The following is a 15465-nucleotide window of genomic DNA, read 5'->3' on the forward strand; positions in this document are numbered from 1 at the left end:
GAAGTTGGTGAAAGTGATGGGTAGGTAGAGGGCAGCACTCGCTACATAAAAGGGATTTTTTTCAAGCAAGCTTTGATTGCATTATCAAAAAAAACTCTGGTATGTATTCCTATTACAATGCCGATGTTATAACGGGAGAGTGTATGGTATGACTTTTAGTATGAATTTCTATTACAATGCCGAGTAGTACCTCAATTGAACTTGCTATATACTATATGCAATCCCTGGTTTAGCAGAGCTTGACTGGGAGAGGAAGAAGCCGCACAAGAAGGGAATCGTACAGTTCCCATGTGCTAATAAGTAACATGCTGAAAGCAGAGTGGGAGAGAGATGAGACAGAGTGCATCAGTCTGCTTCTTTTCCTTCACTGTCCGATCAGAGGCTGGGGGAGGGACAAGACCTGCTTGTATCACTTAACTGCAGTATAGAAAAACAGGTCTTCTGACTGCGCTGTCTAGCAGGGCTGCATAAATCTCAGGAATTCATTAATAGAAATACAATTCCTTTGGCAAGTAAAACGGCTCCCATTTCTGAATTTCACCTGTGTATTTAGCTGTTTGTCTGCAGTTCAGCTTTTGGGGGGTAAATTATCCCTAAACAGCTGTATGTTCTATGTGGAGGGCTGCAGCATAAAAAAGTCTTACCTTGCAGCATGCCGGCTCCTACGCATAACCCCTGGCTGCCGGGCACTGAGCAAAGGGAGAGATGTTACTTGAGTACTGAAGCGCTCCAGTCACATCCCCGCCCCCCCTCACTACTTGCCCATTTACAAAATGGCTTCTATTTTTCTTAACGAATCCAAGGTGTTCTGTGATTGCAGGAGAGAGATGATATCACAACCCTCACCTCCTCCTCCAATCACAGAACGCCTTATATTCTTTGAGAAACATACAAGGCATTATACAAATATGGTGCTAAACTAGAAAAATGCTGCTTCCCGATCCTTCAATCCAAATGCACGCAGAAAGTTCAGAAAAATACCCGATGATCCTGCCAGAAAGCCAGTGTCCTTGTAACTTGCTGTGCACTGCACTAAAATCTCAAAGAATTTTATCAGACTTTCCTGTTCTCTCTATGTAACACATCCCACCTGTGTAATGGAGAGGAAGAGGTGTGTGTTGTCCACATTAGGAGAGCAGCCTAGGGTGATAGTGATGCTCCTACATAGACACAGTACAGATAGTTAGCATTGTCACTCTGGGGCAGGAAGTGTGTTATTGACGAGCTTGGCAGGTGGAAATAAAGAAAAAAAACCTAAAAAGGGAAACTAATTCAGCCACCACATCTAAGGACTTGTAAGCTGCAATCGATTACATTTTATTTTTGTGATTAGATATTTTTAAAATTGCTTCTTAAAGGAGAACTATGGGGTAAGTGTTTTTCCCCATAGTTCTCCTAAGGGTCACGGGAGGACACAAACTAGCGCCCTCACGTGACCCAAAGCTCAGTATATCGTGAGCTACAGCTCGCGGTATACTGAGACCGCCGCAGCCGGGACGGATCCAGACATTACTGTCTGGATCCACCCAGCTGCGTGATTGACAGCTGGCACTGCCTATCTAGAGGCAGAGCCAGCTGTACCCGCCTCCTCCACCGTCCGTTCTGCCAGTCTGTGCTGGAGGATCGTAGCGGGGAGGGAGTCCCTGCAGGGAGCCGTGAGTGACAGTCCTGTCTCTCTGCAGGGACATGATCGAGACGTGAGGGAATGACGGTATGCGTTCGCTCACTTCTCGATCTATTGAGCCGACCTGTGACAGTCTCATTGTCACAGGTCGGCTCGAACTATGAGGTGAGTGAAAATCACTCACCTCATAGTTCTCCTTTTAAAGGAGAGCACCAAAAAAAAAAATTCTTAGGGGCACAGTAGCTAGGAGTCTTAATACTATCCATACACAGTGGGGGGAATTTACCATAGCAGTTGCGAGTGTTTGAACTTGCACGGAATATATATATTTTTTTAAATTTACAATTTTTATTATGAAAGTAGCATATATGAGTTACAAAACGTATGACATTATTTGAGGTATCAAAAACATGTAGCATTTTACCAGCTGCACGGAATATATTTGACGCACCTTGCACCAGATTTATGATGCTAATGTAATGTTGTTCATAAATGAGGTTTAATAGATTCCAGGAAAGAAGAAAAGGCTTAATTGTATTATTTATTGCTATCGGATTTACTATATTCACTGCTTTTGCACTAATGACTGGAGTGAGCCCACTAATTACCCCTTTAATAATTTCCTCTTTATTATTTGAATTTATTGTAGGGTTTTTATAACTTAAATTTAGTATTTTTATGCCCTCCCCCCCATTATCTAGTTTAAAAGCTCCTCCAGTCTTTCTACCATTTTTCCCCCCAGGAATGCTGCACCTCCCCCATTAAGATGCAGCCTGTCTCGGCTGAAGTGGTCATGAGGACTTCTTAAGTTGTGATTGTTTTCTTAGTTGAAGCTTCAGTTTCAGACAGCTGCAGGACAAATGCAGAAGAAAACACGTGCAAAAAACGTGCAGCTGGAAAAGTAGTGTAAGCTCCGGTGAAAACAGGGGCACATGTTAAAAGACAGATTTGCACATTAAAAAAAAATGATCTGAGATCTACTCCAAGCCAGGAACCTCTCAGGTGCAGATGCAGTCAATGCTCTAAGACCTTTCTATTTTGCTGTGCACCCTGATTTCTTTGGTCAGCACCCAAGAGAAAGAGTAAGTACACTGACATCCACACCTCCCAACACCTTGGATATTACACACATACTAATAGATGTTTATGTGCAGGTGCAGATATCACATTAGTCAACTGTTTGAATTAGTTGTGTGTTACTTTGGCGGTGCTTCCTACCAGCTTTAGTGGTAAACCTAGTTTGTTATACACATGGAATGTAGACCACATGACCGCTTCTTGGATTGCACAGAAGATCATTGTTCAGGGAAATCCCACGATCGTACGATTATCGTAAGGTGTGTGGAAGCCGTGCGACCTCTACTACTGTAAGGTCGCACGACTTTAAACTTACGAACATGTTTGCAAACCCGCAAGCGCACACTGCCCGTTCGGCATTGCGGTCATCGGAAGACCGCCACTCATGGGGCGTGGCTTGCGATCATTGGGGCGTGGCTTGCGATGGTTGTAAGGTGTGTGCCCAGCCTTCTGCTTGATCCGATGCTCAGTGATATGACCTGTGTCCCATGTGTATTTGGCAATCAACATGATGATGCACCTCTAAAGATGCATTACAAATACCCTTACCCAATAAACCTTACCCAATAGGACAATGCAAAGACTCCCATTTCCTCTGTATTTTTCCATTTTCAGTATAACACAAGTGTGCTGCATGTAGTTTTTGCTCACCCATACAAATATAACAGATCTGTGATCGTGTGTTGTCTCAAGGAGCCTAATTGACACTCCCAGTTTTTTGGGACCACAGAATACTCATGGTATTGTGGAGAGGAGGACAGTGAAAGGGAATCAGTAGTTTGGCAAAAGACAAATGGGCAGGGTTGACACAATTTCTTGTAAGATGCAGTGCAAAAAATCACGTGTTTATTTTTTATTGGTGTTAAGGCTAGGTTCACAGCAAGGCGACTCCTGACTGCGCGGCAATCTGCGCGGTTTTGGGCACGATTGCCGCACGGTCAGATGTCCTCAAGGTGTGAACCGATTGCGCTGTGGGTGCCATTATTTTCTAAAAAAGTTGTGTGTCGCAAAAAAAGGTACTTGTACCTTTTTTAAGCGATTTCCGCACTGATGTCACCCCATTGAAATCAATGGGGCCGCGCGGCAATCACTATGTGCACTAGCACACAATCGCGCGGCACGGGACGCGCTGCCCAGGTGTTGTGCGGTGTGAACCTAGCCTTATATAGCGCTGACAATTTTACGAAGCACTTTATGTGGGGTACCTGGAGGAAACCCACACCAGCACAGGGAGAACATGCAAACTCCTTGCAGATAGATATGCTCCTGACCGGTATTTGAACCGGGGTTGCCATCGCTCAACAGGAAACTAAGAGCCAAGTGAATTTTGGGAAGATCAACAGGTATTTTTCTGTACTTACAGGGTCTTGAAGTGATTAAACATGGGGAAATGTGCATTTACTGCAAAGATGTACAGCATATGTTTTTCCCCCGACATACACTTTAAACGGGACTACTTTTTACATCAGGAATTTCTCGGATAAGTAATGAGCTGCATCTGTCAGATCACTGCTCTGCACTTTCTCAGCTTCTAGGCAGGCTTTTTTTTTTAAATCAAAGGCAGGCATCATTCTGCTCTTCGGATTATTGGAGCTGTCATTCAGAAACAGGGCAGGGTGGGTTCAAAATCTATACCAGCGTACACAGGGATGTATTCTATCCATTTTCTGACTAGCAGTGTCCTTACTTGAACTTACCCACCCTGAGTTCAAATGAATGCTTCATTCATTTACAAGGATGACTGCAGTCCATCATTCATGCAGGAAAGCCCAGCTGGTGGAAAAGTGCAGACTGGTGAACTGCATCTGCCTAGTGCAGCTAATTATCTGAATGACTTTCTAAAAAGGAAAAACCCTAAAACAATGCTCACAGGGGCACCACAAAATGAGCTTTATAAATAACGAGAGCAGGACAAGCTGAGACTGTAGTAATGGTAGATATGAGTGAAATGAATGAAGATGTTTTTCAGTCATTATTGTCATTTATTATTTCAAGGAGGTCAATGAAAACTCCCTAAAAAGGTTAAATGGATACCTGGAGAATCTTCAGAAGCCTGGACACCATTCACACAAGCCAGCCCAGCTTATGTTTTATGTTCGAGAAACTGAGAATGACCAAGAATCCTCCAAAGTACCAGGTAATGCATGCCGTTTTTCATGATGCTGTAACAAATGCTTCCTATGAGTGCAAAAGATCTTAAGACCCCAATACAGAGATATACTCTGAGCCATCTCTCTAAAGTTTGGTGTTAATCACCTCTCCAATTTCACAGTGCCTCTTTCATCTATGCGACTAAAGTCACACTTTGTATTCTTTACCAGGATTCTTTGTGTCATTGGAACAGTAGTTGAACAGAGCCAGCAGGACTGTCATCACGTTAGGCTCTGACCACTGGCGGAACTACCAGGGTCGCAGCGGTCGCAATTGCGACTGGGCCCTGGCGTTCCGCCACTTGGGGGCGGCATGCTGCTTTTACATGTGACTAAAAAAAATCATAAGTGAACACTAACATCCTTATCATTTTCAGAAAGGGTACTTTAGATCATATAGTATAGGTTCTCATTAGATATTTATAGCAGTCTAGACAATTCATATTCCCACATAGCAGGGACGTGCGGTCAGGGGAGGCAGAGCCTCACCTAGTATTATGGAGGAAAAAGCTGTCAGCTTTAAGTCTGAAGCTGACAGCTTTTTCTCCATTCAGAGGGCTTGTTACAGGTTATACAGCATGGAAAGCCTCCCCGCTGTGCATCCGGCATTTTGACAGGTAGTTAGGTTACACAGCAGTGGGCTTCCCCACCATCCACCATCCATACCAGAAATTAGTTTACATTGTGCTAATAGGATATATATTGAAGGAAAATAGAGGAAGGTTTTTATATCTGATATCCCTTACTGATCTTCCACTGATACAGGAGTGACGTGCTTCCTTATAGTTAGTGTATTTCATGGCTGGTTGCGAGCTGGTGTGTACCCTCACACACTCAGCAGATACAAGTAGACCGACCTGGAGCAACACCGAATACATGTGATTTTATATCTGTATAGCTGTATTAACAGAGAACTCTAGCTAATAAACATGAACTTGCATTTTGTTTCAGATTCACTTAAAGGATATCTACAGGCAAAATGCATTAATAAATATGTCTTGTGATAGCTATTTACCCATAACCAGTATTTATTTATATGCACTGATTAGGAGAAAGTGTAAGCAGAAATACAGCCTAACTCCAGCACTGTTTCCTTGGGATTTCCTATGTAGAGGAAGTCAGGGCAGAGGTATACACCCACCACTTACATCCCACAATGCCTGGGGCCTGCTCAGAGGCTTGGGTATGGTCCCATGGAATAAAGATTTTTTTTTTAAAATGACGACCAATACACTGATCGTGTGAAACATTAATAATATTGGAAATAGGAGTAAGAGAAGAAATGCACTCAAGCTGTCTTGGGAGAAAAAGCCCATCAATACTGCTAAGGGGATCATCTGGTGGTCTGTAATCTTATAGAGAGCTGTAACTTCAGGTGGTGTCAGCAAGATACAGTGGCGTTGTTAGGTATATAGAACCTCAGCCAGGCCTCCGGAGGGTGAGTATCACAGCGCTCAGCTGCAGTAATGTTCACACTGAGAGTGGTGGTGCGAGCAGAGTGGTAACTGGCCAGCTGGGAACCCGGTGGAGTAGAGAGTTTCAGGTTGCGGTGGCCGTGGTGTAAATTGCAATCTTCATTCCTACCCTTGGCTTGAGAAAGAGGTTGTATCCTCGAAACACATTCATATCCCCCATTTATTGCGCTAGGTTGTGGCGCTCTTGTGTTTTATCTCTTTGTTGCCGTTACCTCACAGGATACCTCTACCTGCTTACTCAGAGCCGCACACCACTAGCTACCCTACCTGTCCCCTTCCATCCGAGTGCGCTTGAGACTTTCTATTGTTTTTTCTCATGGAATACAGCAGCTATTAAAAGGGTTGTCTATATACAGTGAGGAAAATAATGATTTGATCCCCTGCAGATTTGTAAGTTTGCCTACTACCTATGATAAGTTTTATCATAGGTGTATTTTAAACGATAGAGACAGAATATCAACCAAAAGTCCAGAAAAAACACATGATACAAATGTTATAAATTGAGTTGCAGTTCAGTGACATTTTGTCTCTATCATTTTAAATACACTTATGATAAAAATTATAGACCTTTGCCTGAGCCCTCCCCTGGACTTCAGAACATATCCACTTTTCATAATCTCTATATCGTAAGGAGGAGTTGTTCTGTAGTCCAGCAGCGGAAACTTCAGGCAACGCTGCTTGGGATTTCAATACAGCAGAGGCACTGTGTGTTGTCAGCTCACCACAGGAAAATAGGAACTCTCTTGGTTTCTGGCAGGATTCAGAGGTTTTTTTTTAAGAAGACAACACACATGGGGGAGAATGTGCATATATTGCCAAGATGTACTGGATTTTTTTTTTGTTTTTATTTAAATTTTGCACAGACACAGATTTCAAGTTTATGGCCATTACAGGTTCATTCTACAGACTGAGTAAAAGTTGAAGTACAATGTTGAAGGCCAGGCCTCAGACACAGAATAAATTGGTGTGCAGTGGACAATATTCCACGTTTGCTTCCCTCCACTTTTACAGAACTAGACGTTGCCATAACTGCGTATTTTCAATTTCATAAAACACAATTACTGGGAATTATGCATTGTGTTTTGTATGTTGCTTACGCCAAATGTTCCATACAAATATACACCTACTGTCAAAGGAAAACATCTATAAAGCGAGAAAAGAACACACCAGCATATGGCTCGTATGTTCTTGTTTTCATCCTGAGCTACTGATCTTAAATGTGCTTAAATGAGAAAAGAAATCAGCATTTCCTGTTTGTTGCTTTTTGTCAGGATTCCGAACAGTCAGCTTCACTTTGGATAGCAGAGACCTGCTCAGCACGGTGTTGGGTATTCTCAATTCCTGCAGCTTGTCCACCGACCACATCCAAGGTTCGGTTAAAGGTACGGCATCTCAGAAGCAAGCAGGAACAACATTTTACAGACCTATCAAGTGGGACAAGACCTATTATGCCTTCACTGGATTCAAAGACCCAGAGGAGGAGCTAGTACAAGCACAGAGAGCAGAGATAACTATTATGCAAGTAATATCCAAATCATTATTATTGGCATTAGTTGGCTCCTTGGAGGCATTGCACCTCCTTTATATAAGGGACTATTTTTTTTTTTTGTACCGCGTGTGTGTTGCTAGCTGCTCACTTTACCATATTACTGTGAACCTTTCGTTAACATTACAACTTTGTATGAATAAACTGCTCACATGTCACAATATACAACAGTATATTCGTTAAAGCCCAATTGTTGAAATTGCACAAAAATTACTCTTGCAGTGACCCTTTAAGCAGTACATTGCTACAGAGTGCATGGCACAAAATGAAAGACCATCCCTGGAAATTCTGTTAAGAGGTTGGAAAATGACTCGTGTCATCCATTGCTTTCAGTTTGTTTCATGTAAACCCACATACATGACGGAGAAATGTCCCACCAAAAGTATGTTCAGTGTGACAGTGTCAGGATTTGATAACTAAAGAATCGTTACTGATTAGTTTGCTTCATATTTCCTTCACCTTATACAATTTTTTTGCCAGAGTAACAACAAAAAGCAGAAATAATAGTGGTAATTAGTATTTTACAGAATGTACAATTTGAATTATTACTTCTATTGGAGACAGGAAATACTTCATATCCCTTTACTAAGATTAGGGACGGATGGGGCAGTTGGTGTCTGCTGTATGCCTACAGGTCTGAAAGCATTCTCCCTTCTGACCAAACCTAGTACCATTTTGTCTCCAGATGTTTTCTTATTAAAATCAGTGGAAAATCATCTAATCTACACTGAATTCTTGTTGTGGGTCATTGAATCACCTAATAGTAAAGTTGGAGAATCATCACGACACCCAAGTAAATAGCCTTTAACCCTTTTGCTGCCGAGCCCTCCGGAACATTTTTCAAATCAGCTGGCCAAGAGTAAATCTTTTCCCTCCCCCCAATGAAAGCACTTACCTTAAATTATGTTTTTTTATCTGATCTTCTTCTTTCCTGTCGTTTTCATCTGTCCCTCCAGCGCTGCGGCGGGTCTCCGATCCAGCGCTGACTCCTCTGAGCTTGCTGGCACTTCCTGTCCCACGATGTCTGCATGCTGGTGCACGCGTCCATAGACTTACCTTGTGTCTCTCCTCGTCTCCAGGCCGAAAATGTGAACTGCGCATGCACCCGCCCAAGGATGCTTTGCGGCCATTCCAGGATCTTCACGTTTTCGGACAGGAGCGCGCAGGGAAGACACAGGTTAAAGCGGGTTTTTTTTTTTTTTACACTTTTTGCATAAATCAATTGCTTGCTAGCCGGAGGTTTTAATTATCCTTTAACCCCACATTTATAATTGAGCATAAGTGTTTTCAGGCGAATGATTTTTGTTGTTGTTGCATGTTTTGCAGGCTGCAGCATCTTTGTTTTGGCCAATGGAAAGTTAATTAGGTGGAGAAGATGGCTGTTAGGCACAAAATCATGCGCTCAGCATATTTTTCAGGTCCTCCCTTTAAAGTCTATTAAGCGATTCTGCTCGAAAAAAGCTCAAGTACTTTTTTGAGCTACAGGCGACACAACAGCCAGGTGTGAACAGGCACCATTGCAATAATGGGATTCTTCATGTTGAATGTTGTTGCACTTCGGAAATGCGCAACAAAACGCTCAGGTGTGAAGGAAAGCTAAGAAAGTGTTTGGATTAGCAGAACATATTTTTGTGCTATGGAACTTTCACTTTAAAAATGTATTGCCATTCTTTCAATGAATATGTTTTCATTACATTTTGCTTTGTAATAATTACTGCCATATTACCCTGCAATGTAAGACCCCCGTTTTATAATGTTAAAAAATACATAAACAGAGATTACTGTATGACATGGTCTGTATTACTCTGTTGTGTCTACTTACCTCGAGCTAGCAGTCTGTATTACAGTCTGTATTACTCTGTTGTGTCTACTTACCTCGAGCTAGCAGTCTGTATTACAGTCTGTATTACTCTGTTGTGTCTATTTACCTTGAGCTAGCAGTCTGTAGTACAGTCTGTATTACTCTGTTGTGTCTATTCACCTTGAGCTAGCAGTCTGTATTACAGTCTGTATTACTCTGTTGTTCTATTTACCTCGAGCTAGCACAGTTAGCTGTTGCAGTTATTGCTTATACCTAAGGTACTTCTTAAATCCATCACTCAAGTTAATTTTTTCAGTTTCACCAGTTTTGAAGTCATTTATGTTTTATTTTAGTCCATGGTTAGAAAGTAACCAAAAAGTAGCCCTAAAGAAGCTGCAAGACAGTATTCCACTAAGGGAAGAACTAGAACGTTTAAAGAAAGATTTGTCCGACCAACTTCAGCTGTCTGATGTCCGGTAAGATATTGTGAACCAAAATCACAACTCTTTTACAGAAGTGCAATATTTAAAAACCAATTATGATCACTCATCATAATAAGTATCAAACATTCTTATGTGTGTTGTAATTTGGATTTTTAAGGTATTTTTTATATAACATCTATATAATAATTGATTGTTGTACATGTAAATTGATTGAGATGAATGCTTATTAGGAGGAAAAAGTCTTGCTCTATTATAATCTGGTTAAATACTGTATGTAATCCAAATATTGCCAGGCACACACCAATTGATCCCCTCCAGCACTGTGATGTCTGCTCTGCCCTCCGTCGCCGGAGCTGCCATCTTCTCCCGGACTTCTCCTGGGTTTGGCATTATTAGCCTCTTGGTTGGCTGGCCAGTATGCTGTAACTCCAGCGCATGCGCACAGGAGCTGTATCATCTCGACATGCCGGGTCTGTGCACTGAACTGTGCATGTGTGGCTCAGTGCACAGAAAGGTAGGAGAGACATACACAGTCCAGTCTCTTCTGCTATCAGCAATTTGTCATTCAGGTCACTTTACTTCCACTCTAACAATATCATTTGACGCTTGTTTTCTTACCTTCTAATGCCCTGTCATATCCAAACACTTCACTAGAAGGAAATTGCTTTTAAAAATCTTGTACTGTACCGCTGCTTTAATATATTTTCCATCACTTGGGTGCCAAAACGAAAGACTTCCAGACTGGTAGCATACCTGCATTCTTTAGTTAAAAGCATGTATGTGTATTAAAGCTGATAGCCCTACGCCAAAACATAGAGCAACAATGCCGAGAAATCAGGATGCTAGGATTCAAAACAAGCAGCTTTCTTCCTTCAAGGGCTTTGGTGCATAACATTTGTGCATGTGCAGATAGTATTCACTTCACTGCCAACTGCTGCTAGGCAACACAAGACACAATGACATGGGGTACAATCAGAGCTCAGAGGTCATATCCTACTACTGTTAATAGGATATTATGTATATTATGTTTGTAGTCTATAGAATGAATATTTTGGTGTTTAGTTCTGCGTTCATTTATTGTCTTTTTATTTGATTCTTGAATAAAAAGTTGGCTCTAGGATTATTTAATGTTTCTCCTTTTTACAGGTGGCAGAGAAGTTGGGGCATTGCTCACCGTTGTGGGCAGCTGCATAGCCTAAGTAGACTAGCTCAACAGAGCAGTGAGTCTCTAAAGATGGCAAAGGGTAAATACCTCATCTACTCCACACCTTGCTGTGGTATTGCTGAAGCTTTACATCTTGTTGTTTAGTCTGACTTATTATTATAGGTTCTAATTACAGTTATCAGGTTATTGCTTTTGGATTATTTTATGGGAGAACTTATCAAACCTTTTGGTTTTCTTACATTTTGTATATTCACCTGCACTGGGTTAAGGTGTGATTTTTGTGGAGCTGGCATTTTAATAGCAGCAGCAGGGAAGTCGGTTACATAATTCTGTTTCTCGCTCGCTCTTTCTCCCTCTCTTTTTTGCTCTCTTTCTCTCTCTTGCTCTCTCTCGCTCTCTCTCTCTCGCTCGCTTTCTCTCTCTCGCTCTTTCTCTCTCTCGCTCTTTCTCTCTCTCTCTCGCTCTTTCTCTCTCTTGCTTTTTCTCTCTCTCTTGCTTTTTCTCTCTCTCTTGCTCTTTCTCTCTTCTTTTTTTTTGTTCACTATCTCTATCTCACTTCCTCTCTCTTTCGCTGCTCTTGTATACAGGATGTAGTAAGTAGTGATGGGCTTGGGCGTGTTCGCAGCTCCACGTGCCGAGCCCGCCAGGAAGCTGACAGCGCCGTAGCGCCAATCACAGGTACTGAGACATTATCCCGGTCCGCAGCTGCACAGATCGGGAAATGTCTCCGTGCCTGTGATTGGCGCTGCGAGCTTCCTGGCAGGCTCGGCGCGTGGAGCTGCGAACACGCCCGAGCCCATCACTAGTAGTAAGTGGAGACATGGACTGAATAATTGGTTCTTGTGCTGCTACTTCTTGGCACCCAATGTACTCAAAAGATCCTGTGATGAAAAGTGGCTTGAGATGACTAAAGAAAAGAAATGGGGGAGTGTAATGTGTGTATGCTGTTTTTTTGTTTCTTAGGAGACAATTACAGAGTTGGTATGGGTAGAAAAATGTATAGCTTTGTTTGGCAGTTTCCTGATTTCTTTGCCAATCATTCAGTATAGCATTAAGCTTCCTTCACAAGAAGATCAGTCTACGTTTCTCATGTTTGGGCAGTCTGATCACAGACAGAGCTTTACTTCCAACTCTTAACAGGATTTCTGGATCCTACAGCTGACGCATCTATTACATAATAGACAGAGTCCACTTATCACAGGATATTCATGCCTGGCCTATTTTATTTAATCTAACCTAACCTAAATGATCTAACCAAAGTTATTTCATAGAGCTAATTTGGCAGGCACGCATCCTTTTACATGGGCACCAACCATTAGTGAAACCCCTTCACTTTTTTTTTTTACCGTAAGCATGTCTTTTTATCTTGGTAATTAACGCTTGTGACTGTTAATTTAATTTACCTTGCTGTAGCTATTGCATGATCATATTTTTCTGTTTAGGACGCGTCGTGATATTTACAGATCAAACAGGAATGAGTGCCGCTGGACATGTTATGCTAGGGACCACAGATGTTCATCATCACTGGACTAAGGTAAGCATACTGTAGTTAGCTCTTGTCCATGGAACATTTTATTGAGAAACTCTGTTTTGTAAACAATTGTCATATGTGCATGTGATAATAATTGGAAGAAACACTGAAAAGTTAAACCACCCTTACATATACAGACCTTTCAGTGTTGCCAAAAAACACAGAATTTCTGTTGTCCAGTTAGAAATTAAGTCCTACACCAGTCATGTGTACAGATACTCAGATATGTTACATCACTAGTGATATTTGGGTAATATGTGGCCTAATTACTAAAAGCTACAAGGCTTTCATGTGGGGTCTAAACTGCTTTCCAAAGATAAGCCTGCCAGAATCAGACATCAACTGAGAGAAGAAACAAGGATTGTCTCATTTTGTGTGTCAGTACTTGTATTGTGCTTCCTGTACTTCCCTTTTTATTGTTTCCAATAAAAATGTATTATACAAAAAAAAAAGAGAAGAAACAAGGTATGTAAAGGAAAGAGAAATGTATTGTGTACAGTTTGTTAAATGAGCACACATCAGTTACATGAGGAGAAAAGATCAATCCTGCTTTGACCCCCAAACTTTATATGCCTCAGAGCTGGTGCCCCTCTAAATCCCAATGGAATTACATTTTGGGATACAGTAAACCTTGTAGCATCCAGATTCAGTTACTGGAGGTCATGTGATCTTTGGGTACTTCCTTATAAAAGGCATACAATAGGAAAACTCTAAAGCGGAGTATACAATGATAGGTTTTCCTACAAATGTTCATTGAAATTTAATTAGATTTGTTTCATTCGATTTTGGAATGTATGGAGTTTCTCGAACGATAAATTATTTCTTTTCATCACTGCGGTTGGAATCAATCGTCGCATTGACTCTATTTACTATTATAAAATTGAACAAATGTTGTGAAAATGAATTTATTTCAAACAAAAGTCTAACCATGTATACCCAGCTTAAGTCTTGATTTCAGACAATGCTCATTATTGCTTGTCTGCGCAGCCTCACCTTAACTTTCCTTGATTGAATGTAGCATTCCTTCTGTGTGTTCTGATATGGTTACCAAATAATCATCTTAATGACCCGACCCTACTGAAAAGGATAAAAGAGAAATTTGTTTAAGTAGCTCTTGAGCAAGAAAAGCGAGTGGTAGATGCCGGATGCTTGCAGTGTGCTGCTGAAATGTTTTAGTGTTTGATTTATAACCATATTGAAGGCATAAGTTTCGTTTTATGGCATACAGGAGACTTTAGTAATAATGTTCTGCCTGTGTTTCTCTTCAAAGAAGGCTCAATATGTTTTAAATTCCCCAGGGCCTGGGAAAAAGAATCTGTCCATGAGGATATTTATCAATTAAAGAAACTGTCTTTTTTTTCCTTATGTTTATTCAGATGGTTTTTAACATATAGTGAGGAAATGTATCAACTCTGCAGCACAGCACAGCAATGCAAAACAGGAGAAACGAGACGGAATATGTGCCAGATAAACTAAAGATTGCAGCTTGATTTGTAAAATCTCCCTTCTGCTCCTCAAAAATAGCACTGTGCCAATAAAATACGTACACACACATAAGAAGCAGTTGGGGTCGTATTTTACAAGTGAAGAACCATGGCAAGTGCAATGATAAAAATGTCACAGATGTAAATAAAACTGTCAGTAACAAATGCTGCTGCAAATCCTTTGCTAAATGACAGGCAGCCTGATTTGTACTGGTTAGGTTATTGAATATTTCTGCATTTCTAAGATGTATAAGGCAAAGCAGCACTGAGTGTAGGCAACTTCCTTCTACCAGGATGCATATTTCCACAACACACACTCCGGGACTTTCCGAAATTGGGGGCTCCGGCAACAAAACATTGAAGCCATCTCTTCTAAAGTAATATAAAGATTTCCGAGAATTCCCCTAGCACGTTAGAGCAACAATAGTCCCCTAGCCAGGGCACTATTTGCATGGAGATTGCATGTTCTCACTGTGCTTATGTGAGTTTCCTCCAGATACTCTGGTTTCCTTCCACACTCCATAGACATGATGGTAAATTATGTGCTGCCTGAAGTGGCCCTATTATGTGTACTTATAGGATAGGGACCTTAGATTGAAAACACCTTGAGTGCAGGGACTGATGTATAAATATGTAAATTGTCAGCTCTCTTCGGGAGAGCTCCCTACCTAGTACTTGGTGGGACCTGTTTCGGCAGGTCCCCGAAGGATCGGGGTCCGCCAGCCTCCCGGTTGGTAGACCAAAGTATCTCAACCCCTGTCAGGAGCCTTGCGCCCCGGGGGGTCTGGAATTCGAGGTCCCTTCTCTATTGAAGGACCAAGCACCCTTGTGCACGTTTTTGTGTGCTGTGATTTCACGGTTCACTTTTTTTGTTCACAGGGGGAAGTTTGTTTTATGATGCACGTCCACGGGCTCTTAAAAAAAAATGTGTACTTATAGGATAGGGACCTTAGATTGAAAACACCTTGAGTGCAGGGACTGATGTACAATATGTAAATTGTCAGTGCTATATAAATACCTGTAACAATTAAAATAGTCATGTAGTTATGGATTTACTGCATTTTATTCTTATCTAATGGGAGTTATATTCATATATGAGGAATAGATATAACTAGAGAGTTTCATTTCCCCCCCCCCCCCCCTCTGTGCGCGAGGTTGGTTTTTAAAAC

The 15465-nt window shown here is 41.5% G+C and overlaps 1 protein-coding gene across 1 annotated transcript in view; it reads left to right on the forward strand.

Moving 5' to 3' along the window:
• The first annotated feature begins 652 nt into the window (after positions 1–652).
• Positions 653–15465, forward strand: part of TCAIM (T-cell activation inhibitor, mitochondrial) — a 19874-nt gene continuing 5061 nt past the window's right edge. Inside the window, exons 1-7 of the mRNA XM_018566961.1 lie at positions 653–716; positions 2600–2706; positions 4697–4838; positions 7598–7844; positions 10027–10149; positions 11263–11360; positions 12724–12815. Coding sequence (XP_018422463.1) covers positions 653–716; positions 2600–2706; positions 4697–4838; positions 7598–7844; positions 10027–10149; positions 11263–11360; positions 12724–12815 — 873 coding nt within the window. The remainder of the gene's footprint in view (positions 717–2599; positions 2707–4696; positions 4839–7597; positions 7845–10026; positions 10150–11262; positions 11361–12723; positions 12816–15465) is intronic.

The sequence above is a fragment of the Nanorana parkeri genome, unplaced genomic scaffold (assembly GCF_000935625.1).
Source record: "Nanorana parkeri isolate BGI_ZX_2015 unplaced genomic scaffold, ASM93562v1 scaffold993, whole genome shotgun sequence".
NCBI lineage: Eukaryota > Metazoa > Chordata > Amphibia > Anura > Dicroglossidae > Nanorana > Nanorana parkeri.